The sequence below is a fragment of the Petromyzon marinus genome, chromosome 53, assembly GCF_048934315.1.
Source record: "Petromyzon marinus isolate PM22_M1 ecotype Great Lakes invasive population chromosome 53, UKy_Petmar_22M1.pri1.0, whole genome shotgun sequence".
Taxonomy (NCBI): domain Eukaryota; kingdom Metazoa; phylum Chordata; class Hyperoartia; order Petromyzontiformes; family Petromyzontidae; genus Petromyzon; species Petromyzon marinus.
The window spans coordinates 8574051-8591426 of NC_133719.1; the positions used below are offsets into that span (position 1 = coordinate 8574051).

The 17376-nt window shown below is 49.3% G+C and overlaps 1 protein-coding gene across 1 annotated transcript in view; it reads right to left on the minus strand.

The window, feature by feature from the left end:
* SYMPK (symplekin scaffold protein) overlaps nt 1–17376 on the minus strand; it is a 29181-nt gene that overhangs the window by 8319 nt on the left and 3486 nt on the right. Inside the window, exons 4-19 of the mRNA XM_032974315.2 lie at nt 17081–17154; nt 15780–15906; nt 14270–14519; nt 13435–13605; nt 12059–12210; nt 10884–10974; nt 9393–9544; nt 8855–9005; nt 8449–8698; nt 7851–8001; nt 6629–6864; nt 5548–5629; nt 4807–4920; nt 3205–3352; nt 2352–2512; nt 1665–1773 (exon numbers count right to left, since the gene is read on the minus strand). Of these exons, the coding sequence (XP_032830206.1) occupies nt 1665–1773; nt 2352–2512; nt 3205–3352; nt 4807–4920; nt 5548–5629; nt 6629–6864; nt 7851–8001; nt 8449–8698; nt 8855–9005; nt 9393–9544; nt 10884–10974; nt 12059–12210; nt 13435–13605; nt 14270–14519; nt 15780–15906; nt 17081–17154 (2419 nt within the window). The remainder of the gene's footprint in view (nt 1–1664; nt 1774–2351; nt 2513–3204; nt 3353–4806; nt 4921–5547; nt 5630–6628; nt 6865–7850; nt 8002–8448; nt 8699–8854; nt 9006–9392; nt 9545–10883; nt 10975–12058; nt 12211–13434; nt 13606–14269; nt 14520–15779; nt 15907–17080; nt 17155–17376) is intronic.

Below are 17376 nucleotides of genomic sequence, written 5' to 3' on the forward strand. Positions count from 1 at the left end.
GTTATCGAGCACCTATGAAGGCTGGCACTGCACACGAGGGGGTGGGTGGCCAACACCACGCCCGGCCGCCTTTGTCTCCCTGGTGCCAATGTTTACACACCGCCCCAGGTACTCGTTTGAGGCCGAGTCGACCTAGGGGAGCTCAGGACCGGTTCAGATAATCGTCACTGGTTTTGGCCGGGTATCAGGGTTCGTAGCACAGCGCGCTATCCGCTACACTACAGCTCCCCACACACGCACACATATGCACACACAACACATGCGGGAACGTAGTTCACGACATCAACGTCACAGCGTCAAGAAGCAAGGAGTCGGCAAGTGTGGTTTAGTGTTTGTTCTTCAAAACACAAAACAGATCCGTCGTAAGCTTGTATAGTGAAATCGTCTGGAAGCCAGGCTTTGGGGTAGGCCAGAAAGGCCACACAAAAATACATCAGCAGAAATTAATGAATAAACCAAAACAATTGCTGCATTGTTAAATGAAGCTAAGCTCCGTGGGAATGCGGCATTCTGTAGAACAAAAATTACAAATGATATTTCTCAAGCACCTTCATACTACATCAAAAAATAAAATAGCATTGACCAAGGGGGAGGAAAAGCTACGTAGAGACGGAGGTAAACCACCCCTGTCGTCACCGCATCACGAACAACACGGTCGCCCACGGTGCGCAGGAGCCTAGTCCGAGGGATGCACTAGGGCAACCCAGTCATCGAAGGAGAAAGCCTTCAGGGAATGGCACATATTGAGGGGGCGGGGGTCAATAAATCTGAGAGATGTAAAACTTGGTCTGCAGTCAATGCCTGTGCATCAGCTTTCCCGCGTGGTAAAGCTCTACGCTAATCATGTTTAGGGAATTTTAAATGGGTTTGTCAACACGGGGAAGCGTAAGACGCTTTCCCCGACCATTATAATAATTGCTATTGATGCGTGTTCATACACTTAAATGCTGTTGAGCTATCAAGTGTTAATTCAAAGTACATGTAATTTAACGTTTGTAATTAAGCATGTATTATCTGTAGTATGCTACACTCCCCCATAGCTGAAATGAGCTCTCCTTGTTCCCTCCAATTAGTCCCGGCTGCTGGAGGATTTACTCCGTATGGCAAGTGGCCACCGCCACGGGTCTGGAATTCTCTTTTGCCAATCGTTAGCGCTGGCGATTCCCTCACTGTTCAAAAGTTCAGGCTAAGCACCTTCTGCCAATCGGGAATCAGAATCTTAGATTTAGACTGGAGGAATACGATGAGCTATGAAGCTGTTTTTCACAGATGTCCAAAGGCTGTCTCTTCTAGACACGTGCTTTGATTCGTCAATTAACATCGATTGCTGCAATCAGGATACATGCATCAAATTGCGCATATAAAAAAATCTTATTTACGAATGAATGCAAAGTAATGTGCAAATGAGATGAAAATATTACATTTCAGATAATGCAGAGGGCAAAACTGTAGAAAAGGGAAGTGAGATCAAAACTAAAAACAAACCTTCGAGACACAAACAAAACTAGATGCAAAGAAATAAGAACAATCAATTCCTGAATCCAATCACGACCCAGAATCATGACAATTGAATTGTCGGTTGGGGTGAATGGTCACACACGGGCGTCCAATCAGTGCGAACAAGCGGATGCAACAGCACGTTCAAAATCAGTTGAACAGAATACCTTTCTCGGTAAGGATATGCAGGCTGCGCGTGACCAGCGTCTCGGCACCCTTGGGACAGCTCTCCACCAGCAGCAGCAACTCCGGTGAGTTCATGCCCATCCCACGGATCTGCAATGACCCATTACGTAATTCGCCGCTGACAGCACTCTTTATTCCACTGGCACATCCGAGCCAGCGTGGGCCTTTCACGGTACGGATATTTTTTTTTGTTGCAGCGGCTATTTGCCGAGTCAAACTGCAGCTAAAACCTTGGCACTCCGGACTCACAAGAAGTCATGAATGAAGCTCAGGGGTCAAGCAGGGCCAAGCAGGCGATGCCAACGGCGCATGTGACGTCAGGAAGGAGTTACATCGCAGCTTACTTTAGGCCAGGGGTCGGCAACCTGTGGCTACGGAGCCGCGTGCGGCTTTTGAAAGACTGCTTCATGACGTCATTTATTACGGACCACCGTTCTCGTATTCACGTGCATTGCCGTTCTTGATATAGAGTTTTTTTTACCGAATAATAATAATAATAAAAAATATATCTTCTTGTTGTCTTAGTTGCCGACCCCTGCTCTAGGATGCTAAAAACTGAACGGTTATGGATAGCACGTTAGAGATATCCCGATCACTGTATGCTACCGGCCCGCTGAAAATAGGTTGAATATAGGTAGGACATTAGAGGTCATGTGACAGTAGCTTACGGGCTGCTCAATGATGCGCAGAATGGTGCGCTTGATGTCTGCGATGGCTTCTGTGTAGACGGCGGCCAGCTCATGGATGAGTGTGTGGTTGAGCGGCAGCAGCGACAGGTACACATAGAGGCACTGCCGGATTGAGTCATCCGTCCATGATGAAGCCACCTCTGCATTTGTGAAGAGACAAAGATCCCTCGATATAGCATTTTCAAGGGGCTGTTGGGGCAAGCGCGGGTTCGGGAGCACGCGGCGTACGAAAGGGTGGTATGGCGAGCACAACACCCAACCGCATTTATCTCCAGTGCTGAAGTTTTTACACAACGCACCAGGTAATCGTTACCTCGGGGTGGTTCAAGACCGGTTCAGATATTCGCCACTGATTATCAGCCTGGCCGGGAATCGAGCTTAGGAGGATGGGCTTGGAGTGCTAACTGTTAGCGAGCGCCTATGAGGGCCGTCATGGCACACAAGGGAGTGGGGTAGCCAGCACCACGTCCGGCCGCCTTTGGCTCCCTAGTGGCGATGTGCCAACTGTTAATTGTATGTATGTTGAACTTCAATCGCACCGTACATGGCCAACCTTGCAAGTCGGAGGTGCGGCGGAAGGACAACAAACTAAACACAAAAAGCATTTCTAAAGAAAGTATTTTTCAATCTATATTTAAAAGTGCAGAGCTCCAGCGGCTTCCTAATATCGGAAGAGGTGCATTCCAGATGGTATCGGGTGGCGGAGGGATTTTTTAATGACACGGATTTAGCCAGATCATTACGTGGCCCAACCCCAATAAAAAAATAAAATAAACCGCGAATCAAGGGCCCGCGTGTTGTGCCGCGCGAGCTGGCGCAAGCCGGCCCTTACCGGTGTCGCGGTCGTCGGCAAAGCACACGGAGGGCGGGTTGGGGTGCACCAGACACTGCAGCATGTTGAGCGCGAACGTCTCGATGCAGTTGCGCAGCTCCTCCTTCTCGTAGAGACGCTTCACGAACATCAGCGCCTGGGAGCGCACCTGCGGACGATCACGCAACGCAGCCGAGCGGAGGCCGTTAACCCTCTCTGGTTCCGAGACGACTGCCAGTTTTGCAGGGTGGGGGGGTTCCCCTGGTCACCGCTCAATCTCGGAATGTGCAAGTGGGTTCAGCGTTAATGTTATTTAGAGAGGCGTAGCGCCGTTGTTTTTAAAGACGTTGTACTCGCCGCAGAGAATTGTAGCAAAATGGCCACACCATCCAACAGCTGGCGCCAAACTATGCCACACTCCTTGCCGCATGGCCTTGTGGGAGGCTTGGTACCAATAAATTGATTTTATTTTTTCTTCCAGTTCAATCATATTCCAAAACTCAAAACAAGCATCGAATTATACTGCCCTGAAGAGGAAAAGAATGTAGAATAGACGACATCTCGGCGGAACGACTCTGCTTCATCGTAGAGGGATAGCGAGGCCAGGGAGATCAAGCCAATACTCGTGGGTGACTGCAATATGACAGCACGGGGCTCTCGTTCAAATTTAATTTTGAAGAATGTTTCTAGAAGAACAGTCACAAATTGGTACACGAACAGGACCCATTCGTAGATGTTATCTAAAAATCGATCTTTTAATTGATATTCTATCGACTAATGGGTAACTCTTCGAATGCCAATTTAAGTTTTTTAAATTTAGTCCATACAATAACCAGTCAGGTGTATGTATGTTGAACTTCTTTCGCACCGTACGTAGCCAACCGTGCTCATCGGAGGTGCGCCGAGGTGGCTCAGCGGCAGAGCGACTTGCCCACAATCGTTAGGTTGCGAGTCCAAATCCTTCTTGGGGGTTGACTCAGCCCATCACCCCAAAGGGATTGAGATATTGTGCACCACTTTGTGGTAAGCCAACAGCGGTTAACCTACGAACAGACTTGCCCCCACCGTTGGAACGAGGAATTTCCACCACTGGATCCGCCTCAATGCTCATCTGAGCAGCAAATCACTTTGATTTTGTTTATATGATGCTGATGTTTCAAGCATCATCATCATCTGTGACATATCTGCTGCTGACTTACAAGGCACTCAATGGGTTAGCCCCGCAATATCTACAGTAAGCGATCCATCTTTATACTCTCCAACGAGGTGTCCCCGAGATCTCCGGATCGCCTTCTTCAAAGAACTCTGAGGTCAAGCCTCACTTCCTGGGGTGATCAGGCTTTTGCCAGTGCAGCTGCCAAGTTCTGGAACATGTTGCATTTGCTAATAAGACTTTCATGAACGTTATCTATATTTAAGTCCGTCTTTAAAACTCACCTCTTTAAAACTGGCCTTTACCCCCTAGTTCTGGCCGTTGACCCTGCAGGTTCTGTTTATTTCCTGCTTTCCACGCACGGTGCATGGGAATCTACGGATGAAATGCGCCTTATCGTCTACACCGAACGCGTGTCATGACTCTTCACGTGTTGTACGCTGGTGGGGCGAGGTGACGGTGGCGCTTGCCTTGTCCTTGTCGTGGGAGCACAGCTCAAGCAGCACGTGCATGTAGAGCATCTTCTGCGATGGCCGCTTCAGCACCAGCTCCCGCAGCGTCGACATGCCCAGGTACACGCGGGTCTGCACACGGGGCACGGGTAACACACGGGGGTCTTCACGCTACGCGCGGGTTCGCACGATACAAAAAAAACAAAGATCCCCCCCCATATAGCCTTCACAGACTGTTGGGGCAAGTGCTGTTAGCGAGTAGCACTTATGAAGGCCGGAACGGCACACAAAGGGGTGAGTGGTCAGCACCACGCCCGGCTGCCTTTGTCTCCCGAGTGGCGATGTTTACACATCGCACCAGGTACTCATTTGAGGCCGAATCAACCTAGGGGAGGCCCAGGACCGGTTCAAATAAATGTCACTGTTGTTGGCTGTGAGCGGGAGTTGAACTCAGGTCAACAGGTTTGTATAGCAGAAGGCAAACTGCTACACCACCTCTCCCCACATGAAGCACATACATACGGTACGCGTAGCTCTGCATGCAACACATGACAAGCACTGCCATTAAATTGATGTAATAGATCGGTTATATAATTATCGTCCTGATTATCGTCATCATCGGCCATGAGAGGGAGGAGAGTTCGAAGAGGCGAGCAGAGCGCGACGAAAGATGGAGGAGAGTGTGGAGGAGTGGAGCGAGAGGGGAGGGAGAGGTGGGCAGGGGCAATATAACACGATGCAGCGACACAAAACACCCACCTCATCCTCGCAGTACCTCCTCAACACCTCGAGCGCACGTCCTGTCATCCGTGGGGCCTCCAGAACGATCCTGGAGAACAGCCTGGTGACACGGAGCACGCGGCGGCAACAACAATCGTCACGATCACCGCCAACATCAATGACTTATATCGCACCATTCTTATTTTACGATGGTAGTCAGGCCTAGCCATAGGGGTTGGCTGTATCCGACCTGCGGGACCCTAGGTTCCCACCCTGTCCTTGACAAGCTCAGCTTGAATGGAGCACAAAGCGGGGGCCCACTGAGATCAAATCATATGATTACGTGCTCCTGCCACGGTGGCCACAGTGGCAAGATGTTAACGACCTCGCATGGTATACAGGAGGTCGCGAGTTCGATCCAGACCCTACCAATGCCTGTATATTTTGAGCTTGCATGTTCTCCCTGTGGGTGCGTGGATTTTTCTCTGGGTCCTTCGGTTTTTCCCTCCACATTTAGAATCAACAGGTGCTTAGAGTATTTGGCTGTTATAAATTTCCACACCATAAGCCACTTCGCTGAGCTATCATTTGCAGCTGGGTCGCTTCTGAAAAAGAGCTATATAGCTCAGTGGTGCCTTACCTTGTAAAAATAAAAATAGTTTAGTCTTAGTTTAAAGAGTTTTAAGGTAATAAAATTGATAATGCCCTGCGTCTTCACTTTGGGGTCACGTCTGATGTATCTGTGTATCAAAAGTTCAATGTTAATGTGCCATTCTATTGAGGGACTAATGCAGTGTGGTGTTATCTTGGTGTGGTCTGGGACTGTTTTGTTGTTGTTTCTGCTGCCTAGCTAAATCTTGATAAATTGGACTCATATAATACATTTATTTGTGTATTTATTAACTATTAATATTTAGTGACTTGCTTTCCCATTTTCTCTATTTTGCACTCCTATTGTGTTTTCGTATTGTGAAAAAGAGCTTTGTAGCTCATCGGATTCGACCACTCTAAATAAAGATTGATGATGATTTCTGGTGCACGTCAAGGGCAGGATTAGAGCGCGGCGTGGTGCATATCGGCGTCGATGGTGATGGCAGTGGCAGCGGCGGCGATGTCGCACCCGTCCCGCTGGTCGCCCTTCTCCAGCAGGCCGCTGAGCAGGCCCGTGAGACAGTTGTCGTAGTTCTCGAGCGCCGAGGGCTGCTCGCTTTCCAGGTAGGTGGCGTACTCCTGGAAGAGCCACGTGAAGGCCAGGTCCCCCTGGGTGCGCATGTCAGCCAGCACGCACTCCAGCAGCTGGGCCCGCATCTCCCCGCCGAACCGGGCCGCCAGCCGCGCCAGCAGCTGATTGCGCACCTGCGGGACAAAGGTGAAACGCGTGACAAAGGCACCCTCCGATTAGCACGGTTGGCTACGTACGGTGCGTAAGAAGTTCAACGTGCATGAACATAAAGGCGAGCGGCCGTGTTATAATAATTCGCGATACGTTGCCGGACGAATTTCCTCCCCGCGCTGTGTCAGTCGCGGAGGTTGATGTTTGACCATACTTGAGTTCATCCTCGTCAAATTAGAATTAAATTACACATTCAGGTTGCTCGATTTAATGCACTGTGCACTAACCAGTGCAATGCACCACGACTCAACTCGTAGAGCTAGACGGACAGATTATCCTCTCCAAAAAAACACATTTAATAGTCCTTCATGTATTGGATGTTGAAAATGCTACTTTTTTTCAAACATTGTTCAACACTTAGTGTATATTTTAAGCACACAACGACGTAATTGTTCGATGCGTTAGTTCGTAATACTCCCGCAGTGTACGTACACAATTTTGGAAAGGTTGCGTGCAATCTTGGACACGTCTCGTGATGCCAAGTTCATGTGTGCAACCACTTGCGCGCAACTGCTCCGTTTCATTGAGCTTCTTTATTGCGGTGGCGATTGGGGGCTTGTTTTATATTTGTGAGAGGCACAATATCAAGTAGTGCATGAGGATAATGATGTTTGTTGCGGGGTGGGAGAGGAAGTGTGCTCACCCGAGCCACGCTTACGTGGCTGGAGTCACCGCGCGTGTGTTGGCGATTTAGGGACTTGTTTTGTACTTGTGAGAGACACAATATCAAGTAGTGCATGAGGATAATGATGTTTGTTGCGGGGTGGGAGAGGGAAGAAGTGTGTTTACCCGAGACCACGCTTATGTGCCTGGAGCCACCACGCGTGCAGTGTTGATTGGGCGCTTGTTTTATACTTGTGAGAGGCACGATATCAAGTAGTGCATGATGATGATGATGATGTTTGTTGCGGGCTGGTGGAGGAAGTGTGATAACCCTCGCCACGCTTACGTGGCCGGCGCCACCGCGCATGCACGTCCTGTCCGCCTGGAGGATGCGGCCCACAGCGGCGTGCGACATGCGCTCCATCTCCTCGCTTGACAGCGGTTGCAGCACGTCAGCCACGCGGAATACCTTCCTGCGTATGCCTGGGCCAGCAAGCCTGTGACAAGACAAAGATCCCCACAGTATAGCCTTAACAGACTGCTGGGGCAAGTACTGTTAGCGAGCACGAGGGGGTGGGTAGCCAACACCATGCCCGGCCACCTTTGTCTCCCCAGTGGTGATGTTTACACATCGCACCAGGTACTAATTTTATGGTTAAGTCAACCTAGGGGGAGGCCCAGGACCAGTTAAGATAATCGTCATTGGTGTTGGCCGTGAAGGGAATCGAACTCGGGTCACCGAGTTCATAGCGCAGCGTGTTAACCGTTGCACTGTCGCTCCCCACAAGCCTGCGACACACACACACACCATTACTCACCTTAAAAATACTGATCTCTACATTCATGTGGCCTCGCTTAAATTGCCTCAGCAACTCAAAGCGCATTTTTATCATCATCATTATCATCATGTGGTGGAAATCTGAACATTGTTTTTCTGTGCTGACCGTGTCTGCGGTGCGGGGATGATGGGCTCGGGCAAGCGGCGCGGGGTCGGAGTCGCCCCCTCATCCGTCGCGGTCATGGCTCCACCGGCACCAGAGTAGGCGGTGGCCATGACGGAGATGACCTGCACCTTGCGCTTGATGAGCGAGTTCTTGGTGTTCTCCTCCTCCTCGTTCGCCTTCTTCTCTCGCTCCTTCTCCCTCTCCTTCTCTCGCTCACGCTCCTTCTCCCTCTCCTTCTCCATCTCCACGCCTGCACGACAGCGCACGCTTAGCAGAGCGCTTCTCAACAAGGGGGGGCGCTCCAGCAATTTCCATTTCCAGCGCTGGCTGTAAATCCATTTGGGTTATTTTATTTAAACACACGGCGGACTTGAGAGGCGTCGGTGGTGATGGGCGGGTGGCACACCTGGTCCAAGCCCGGCATTGGAGATCTGCGTGGCCATGAGACGAGCCAAGTGCTGGATCTGGGCATGCGTGCCAGCCGACTCGATGGGCGTGTAGGTGGCCTGGAAGGAGGCTGGCATCGTGTCCGGAAGGAGCACCATGCTCACCAGCACCTGCGGACCCATATTAGAAAACAAGATTATCATACGTTCGAGGTGCAGCTCTGAAATCACGTGGTTACGTCAGTGCTGGCGGAAAGGCCTTCACTTTATTGGAGCTCTGAAAAGGCTATAAGCCGATCACATAATTCGCAAGCGTCTGTCCGCCACGCTCTGGACCTCTCAAACGGTACGTGGGCGGAATCTTACAACCAAGTGTAAAAGGCTGTTTTTGCTGGTATGGTCTAGATCTATCTTGGTAGGTGGAGGAGGGGGGGGGGCATTTACGCATTCCTCCACAAAATTTAAATGTCCAGCCCTGGCTGCAATCCATTTGGGGATTCTATTTAAAACACGCGGGCGTGTTTTACCGCGCACCCACACAATGCGGGCCCACTTTACCAGGTTGGCCACTTTGTCCGGGGTGAGCATGGGCAGGATGTGCTGCGCCGTGACGTCGATGGCAGACAGTACGCTGGGTAACGGGGCCGCCTTGGGTCTTGGCGCCGGCACAGCCTCCGCTTCCTTGTCGTCGTCTTCGTCTTGCATGGTCTCTGCGCGACGACACCCGGGGTCGTGATCAGCGGGCGTCACTAACAATGGCTAATCGGCCCATCGCTTGGTGGCAGGGTGGCGCCACGGTAACGCTTGCGCCTCGCAGCAAGAGTTTTCCCGGTGACGATTCCCGACTCGGGTGCATTTCTGCACGGGGTTTTTGCGTTCCTCCGCTTGTTTCGCGTGGGTTTCCTCCGGGTTCTCCATTTTACTTCCTTAATTAAAACGGCCTACAATGTCACTGGTCTTGGCCAAACATCCAAATGCTGAAATATTACCTGAAAATTATCCATTGGGATTATTTATAGCAACGTCACCCACAAGGGCAGGGCCCTGGTGACAAAGGGTCGGTGCGGCTTTCCTGGGCAAACAGTGTAATAAAAATAACAAATAATAATTGCTTGACGTTGATTATTTTGCACGTAATACACGCATAAAATCGTGCATTGGGAATTAACATATACAACACATGATTTCTGCAAATTATGTGCAGTTTAGGTCCAGAACAAATTGAGAATGGCGGCGACACAGACCATTCATGAAAGGAAGGGTATAGTGGAGATTTGAAGAAGCCGGTGCAGCCACGAGGAGGAATCGCAACACCGAGCAGAACCATGGCAAAACATCACGCAGCGGGGCAAAACGCAACCGTCATTAGCACTTCCGATGACACCATCTGCAGCGATCACCACTCATCATCACCAGGTCACGTTGGGCATGCACTGGATGTTGAGGTGGGGGCCTGATGCATCCGCCATGGATGCCGAATAGCTCTGCTGCTATTCGGCATCCATTAGGGAACGGAGGAGGGTGGTGGTGGTTAATCAGTTATTTGAGAGTTCTAACTTATCGTTAACCGCAATTTTGAGTATTTCCTACAACTTTTCAGGAAAAAAACTAAGCCTACTTTTTTAACCACGATATAAGAAATAATATACTCTTTTACAGAGGTACTCAGCAGCCAGTTGTAGAGCATTCTAAGTGAATTGTTGAGAAGCAGTGGGGCCTTTTATTGTACAGCATACAGTAGTACAGTGCTTTATACAATAGTAGAGTACTGTATGTACGGATTGACGTGAGCGCCACCACTCCGCATCGTCCTGAAGCTCCCAAAAACAACAGATCTACGACAAGTGCATGGAAAGATGCCGGATGGCTGTCGGAATTTTTACAGATACGTGAAGTGAAGACTTGCATTACCATCTATGACAGATGCCGGTTAATACGAGCATTCCGCACGGTTAAAGCGCCGCATAACGGATATTTTGCTGTATAATGGTTTGAACGATTTGTTAAGGGAATCGTTTTTTTGTTTTGTTGGCACGAGCGCACGCGTACCCATCTTCATCTTCTTGCTGTGCTGCTCCGTGTCGTCGCGGTGCATGCGCCTTCGCAGTTCGCGCGCGCTCGGCATGTTGCGCTGCAGCTCCTGGGGACGGCAGTCGGTGAGTGTCGCACAAAACCGGCGCGGCATCGCAAGAGCTCACGCAGCCGTGCACGCAAGGGGTTGTTCCTAACGGTGGCCCCGGACAACGCGAAATGCCACGGATCTCCTACAATTAACACAGCCTCCGCAAAAATAAATTATTGCTGTCTGGAATCCCGAAAAAAATGCATTGACTTGATGTCAGTTATAATACAATGATTATTTATGTACTGTTTAGTTTAGTTTTTGTGCATGTTGCATCTCGCAATTGCCTAGGAACCACGGACAAGTGGTACCTACCATTGCCCAAGTTCTATGGTCCTCGATATATTCAGATGTTTTCTGGCAATTTAATAAGTATTTATGTCGGAGGGAACCGCAGCACCCGGAGAAAATCCACATGTGCGAGGGGCATACAGATAGGACAGATGGAGATTCGTCCACACTTTGATTCACTACCTTCCCCTGGTAAGCCAGGGCATGGCACCTCCTCGACAACCACGGGAAGGGAGTTTTGCAACATTTGTGTGACCCACCAACCCTCTATGTGACCACCCGTAGATGTAGGTTTGGAGAATGAGCTCTGGATTTAGATTGTGACAGGTTGAGTTTGCTCGATTAGATTTCCTCCGGTTCCCCTTCTCCCTACCAATCCCCTTCGTCCATTCTCTATTTTCCTCTGTTTGAATCTGGTTGTGAAAGTTTTTTACAAATATAGGATGAGACTCCTGTGTATTGTATGTGCCATGTATGTTTTATTTTTGAAGTATGTTTTATTAGCCAGAGGTTAAAAGTGGCCCATTGTAACGCATGCATGGGCAACCTGGGACACATCACGTTATTTTGAATATACAATTGTAAGAAAAAAAATATATAAATGAACAAATCTCAACTTAGTTTACTGAAGATGAGTTAAAAAATGGGTGGTGGAGCATGGCCACTGCGTGATATCCAAACTAGTCCTGACATCCCCCCCCCCCCTTTCACCAACGAGCACCGACCAGCAGGGCGAAGCATGGACGGGGAGGCCTCCATCCAGCAGTGGATTGACAATACAATGGGGCCATGGAGCACGGTGGGGTCGTACCTGTGGGCTGGTGCCCAGGTCATAGAGGAGGGTGCTCATCTGCGGGTGGAACTCGATGGACGATGGAAGTTTAAGCAGCCCCAGCAGGTGCAGCTTGAGGTTCTTCCGCACGCTGCTCACCTGTGACTTGGCAAGCGTCGGTGGCAAATTGGCTGCGCAAGCACACAGGCACCCGTGGTTTACACGTGGCTAGAACAAGAGCACTACAGTCTGTGGTGCAACTATACACACGTAAAAAGGGCAACCCTGCAACTGTACGGCCAATCTAGATTTGATCTAGATTTGAGGTTTTCGTGACTGCAGGGATCCCCATACTCTTTGGTTCTTTCGGTAAAGTCATGTAGGTATAAAATAAAATAAATTAAATCACGACGTTTCGGGCGCAACACAAGCGACCGTCACCAGGTGGAACAGATACAGCAGGAGAACTGCTGACGGCCAGTTCAGGCAAATTTATTTTAATGAATACAACACGGAAAACTGCAGACTGTAGAAACGAGCCGAATGGCTGTCAAATGTGGAACGTAACATTTCACTGGTCTGTATTTTAGCCAACAGTATTTTAAACACATTCAATTACATTTATCTTATCCGTGTTGATGTCGATGTGCGGGCAACACTGTCAGCTATTATTATCCATGCCTACCCACAAATATAATTAATATCAGTGGGGTTATCCACTCATAAATATTGATAACAGGATAAATATGTCTATACTTACGGGACACTTTTTATCTGTCAAAATATCAGATAGTGTGACGAATTTAGACCACGGAGTCAGCCGCTGGGATTTTCTCTTGTTTGTGTGATGACGTAGCATCTGGTGTTAATGCAGGAACCCTGCATTTAGAGCTCTTTAGTTCACTGGGCCCCCTCCTGTAATTATACACACAACTCAATGTACTTCTCCTCTTTTGTGCCTCTTCTCTCGTAACATCGACTTGCCTCGCACATCTCAATCACATCCTTCAATCATCTCACCCTCGGTCTCCCTCCGCTATTCCTTCATGTCGCGGTGGCTAGGAGATGTTAACTACCTCGCCTGGTATGCAGGAGGTCGTGGGTTCGATCCCGACCCTGACGCCTGCTGTATATTTGAAGTGTGCGTGTTCTCCCTATGGTCGCGTGGCTTTTTCTCCGGGTCCTCCGGTTTTTCCCTCCACATTCAGAATCAACGTGCGTCCAAGAGTTTTTGGGCGATGATAAGCCACTTTGTTGAGCTATAATGTGTGGCTCGGTCGCTTCTAAAAAAATAGCTATACAGCTCTGTGGGCCTAACCTGGTCAAAAGTTTAGTTTCTGCCCTGGGTGCTTTGTTGTTGTTGTGATCTTGCGTGCGTGCCTGCGTACGTGCACCGCGAGCGGCGAGGCACTCACCGTGAAGCGTCTCGTAGGCCTGTACCACGCGGGCCATGAAGACGGGACGCTGGCGCGCGATTGTGGCCAGGGAGCCCAGTGCAGCCGTCAGGTTGATGGAGGAGATGGCCGGGTGCACCATGAAGCTGAGAAGCCGCTCCAGCGCCGCCTCGCCCATTTCTCGCAGCTGACCTGAGAGCGACGACAAACCACCAAACCCACCGCCGCAACCGCGTCACTCTCCGCGACGCATCGTGCCGCACGCCATTCACAGCGATGGTCGTGGTAACGACGGTGATAATGCTATGGAAAATATGGCGGAGCGATACGCACACTGCGCTGTGAGAACGGTAACCCGAGCTAGACTGTCATCAGTGGCGAGTGATATTCGAACTGATCCAGCCCGCTCCCTGCCACCAATAGTAAATCACACCTACTAGCGGGGTGAAGTATGACCAAACGACCTCTAACCGGGACAAGACACGGCGTGGGGAGGCCATTGTCCAGTAGTGGCGAATTGACAAAATGGTTCAAGTAACCCCTGCAGGCATTAGAGGCGCTGCAATTACAATGTGCAAAAATAAAAATGATCAATTTGTCAATGAAATCGCCACGCGAAACGTGATAATGCAGCGTATGTGAAGTGGGGCGAGCGAATTGCCACAATCCTGATTATGACAATGTTGACGATGTTGACGATTTTGACAATGATGGCGATGACGACGATGACAATGTTGACAACTTTGATGGTGGTGTCGATTTTGACGATGACGACGACAATGACGACTGTGACGACTGTGACGATCACGACGATGATGACAATGTTGACGATTTTGACGACGATGCGGCGACTTACTCTGCTTGAGCAGGGGGTGGTCGCGCGGGATGCGCTCCATGCAGGCCTCTCCCTCCTGCCGCTTGGTGACCTCCGAGTCCTGCGTGCGCGGTGACATGGCCACCACGAGCATCTCGACGAACTTGATGGCGTGAGTGCGCACTCCGTCGTTCTCAGAGTCGAGTAGCTGCATGATGTCGTTGCGCATCGCACTCATCATCTCCCACACCGCCTCCTGCTCCTCGGATACCTTGCGGTGGCCCGCCAGCCACTGAAGGTGCACACATGCGCACAGAGACACAAACGTGACAAAAACTAAAACTATTTATTTTTATTTTACCAGAACATGGAAACTCCACTGAGCAATGTAACTCTTTTTGCAGAAGCGACCCGGCCACAAATGATAGTTAAACCAAGTGGCTTATCAAGGAGAAATGTAGAGCAGCCAATTACTCTATAAACGCATGTTGATTGTAAATGTGGAGGGAAAAACCAGCAGACCTGGGGAAAAATCCATGTGGCCACGGGGAGAACGTGCAAACTCGAAATATACAGGCGTCACGGTTGGGATCGAACCCACGAACTCCTGTATACCAGGCGCCACCTGTAACTGTATCCATTCCTGGACACGGATGGGAACAACTTTCTCCCTGAAATTTAAACAAGGTCGTCTCCTGGGACTGAAATGCAAAGTGGTTATGAAAGTCGGGAGTCCAGCACATTTTGCCAGTCCGAGGTAGTAGGCAGCCCTGGTTAATGCTGCGAGTGAATTAACGGCATCTTGCCTCACAGGCCATGTGTGCTGGCATCACGGCCCGTATGAGAACAATTAACAAACAATATTTAATTGGGTAAAAACATAGCACAGACTCTACCGATCTGTGGAAACATAGCCCCTTTGTGATGTGTGCTAAAAGAACGTGGCGAACAACAAATATAATCAACATAATTATTATTGCAGCCTGAAACATTAAAATGCGATTGGAGCCAATTGTGGTGTTCTGGGTTAGAGCCGCGTGTTGAGCATTTCCTCTGTGAAAACCAACATTGCAAATTGATATTAAAATGACATGCGCCCAAAGACAAAGAGCCCCCCATGTAGCCTTCACAAGCAATTTGGGCAAGTGCTGTAAGCAAGCATCCATTAAGGCCGACACGTTGCACAATGTCGTGGTGTGCCAGCACTACGCCCGAGCTGCATTTGTCTCTCCAGTGCTGATATGTCCACACAGTACCAGGTAATAATTTAAGACCGAGTTGACCTAGGGGAGTGGCCCAGCACCAGTTCAGATATTCGTCAGTGGTGTTGGCCGCGAGTGGGAATCGAACTCGTATCACCGGGTTTGTAGCCCTGTGTGTCAACTGCTGAACTACCACTCACAATTGCGTGAAAAGGGTACACACGCACAAGTAAAGACAAAGATCCCCCCCGTATAGCCGGAACAGACTGTTGGGGCAAGTGTTGTTAGCGAGCTCACCGACACGGACAAGCACATACACGATGACGCACAGACAGCAGCGCCAGACCCACCTGCAGCATGACGCGATACAGCTGCGTGAGGCTGAGGATAGCGCGCTTCACCACGTTCACGTTCTCGTCGTGCAGCAGCATGTTGATGTTCGCGATCAGCTTCAGAAGCAGCTCGTTGTCCTTCTTACTGCGGAGGGGAAAGCAAAAACGGCATCGCTCTTGGGATCTCAGCAACGCACACGCAGCGAGGCGGCGATCCTTGCGGAAGACAGTGACGTAGTGTGGTAGGCAAGGGCTCGGGATGCAAGGAATAAAATGGGTGCCCCTGTGTCCAATTTCCCCACTCTTTATAGCCCTGCGCCTGAGCGCCCTCCAGTGCATGGGTCCTGGTGCACAGTTGCACTTCCCGCACGTTGACTTGATAGCAACACCGTGGAACGTGTTGCAGGATCGTCATGTGGAACTACTTGCATATGCCTGGGACGGCCAGTGCATCCTTATGAATGTAAAGCCCATTTTGTCAATACACTGTTGGACGAGAGCCACCCAAGACACGTGCAGATTGTGGGGAATGTTTGAGCATACATCGCCACGCTGATCGGTGCCGGTTTGGTGAAGGAGGGAAGCACAGATATGGGAGCATAGTACAGTACAAGAATGGGTTTTTGCTGCACTTCCCACTGTTCACAAACATAGCCTCATATTCGCCGACAAGACCTATGTAATGCATGCTGGTCACCCGTGCCGTCACTTTCCAGGCTCAAACCTGCATAGCTTCCAAGATCTGATGAGACTGGATGCAATCCAGATGTTATACATTATAAATTCCATCTATACATTATAAGCTCCCATGGCAGGAATTCAGCTTTGATAGCTAGGTTTTAATATCGCATGGGTTATAAGCCAACAATTGAACCTTATGGAGGGACCCCGGGGTCCCATAAGCCCCCGGCTCTCGTATAAACTGCATTGCGACGTCATTTTATGTCTGTTGAAGGCGAACGATACGGCAATCTATTCCTATCGACGAGCTCTACATGATGCGCTAATCAAAGCATTCAACTCTGCATTAACTCATGAATTAAAATATATTGTTACACTCACGATGCACGCGCCAGACCGTAAAAATAACGATTTATGTAAAGTTTTAAATATTCTGAATAAGTATGTTGTATTAATTTCACGAGACCACCCCCCTCACCCACAAAAGGCACGACAGCTCATCATTTCATGAATTGATTCTTGAATTAAATCCCACACCTGATTTGTGACAATACATGAAATCGAAACTGGGCCCCCGAATCATTCTGTATCTATTGATAGCTGTAGGTAAACAAAGATGTAAGAAATATGAAACTCACCATGCCTCTTCCATGAAGCCAATGATAAATTTACGAATTTCCAATAGTCTGTCATTTTGAAACGCGATCATTTCCTGAAAAAGGCGGAGCCAAGTGATATACGCATGGTTACGTACGCATGTCCCGCTGTTCAATTCTTCTGAATAGACACTTTTAATGCATGAGCTGAAAGAATTGGAATACATTCGGGAAAGAAAAACAAAAAACTACATTCAGAAGAATTAACTTGATAAATAAAACATTCTTTATCGTGATTGATTTTACAATGACACTAAAACTTGAAATCCATTATAACT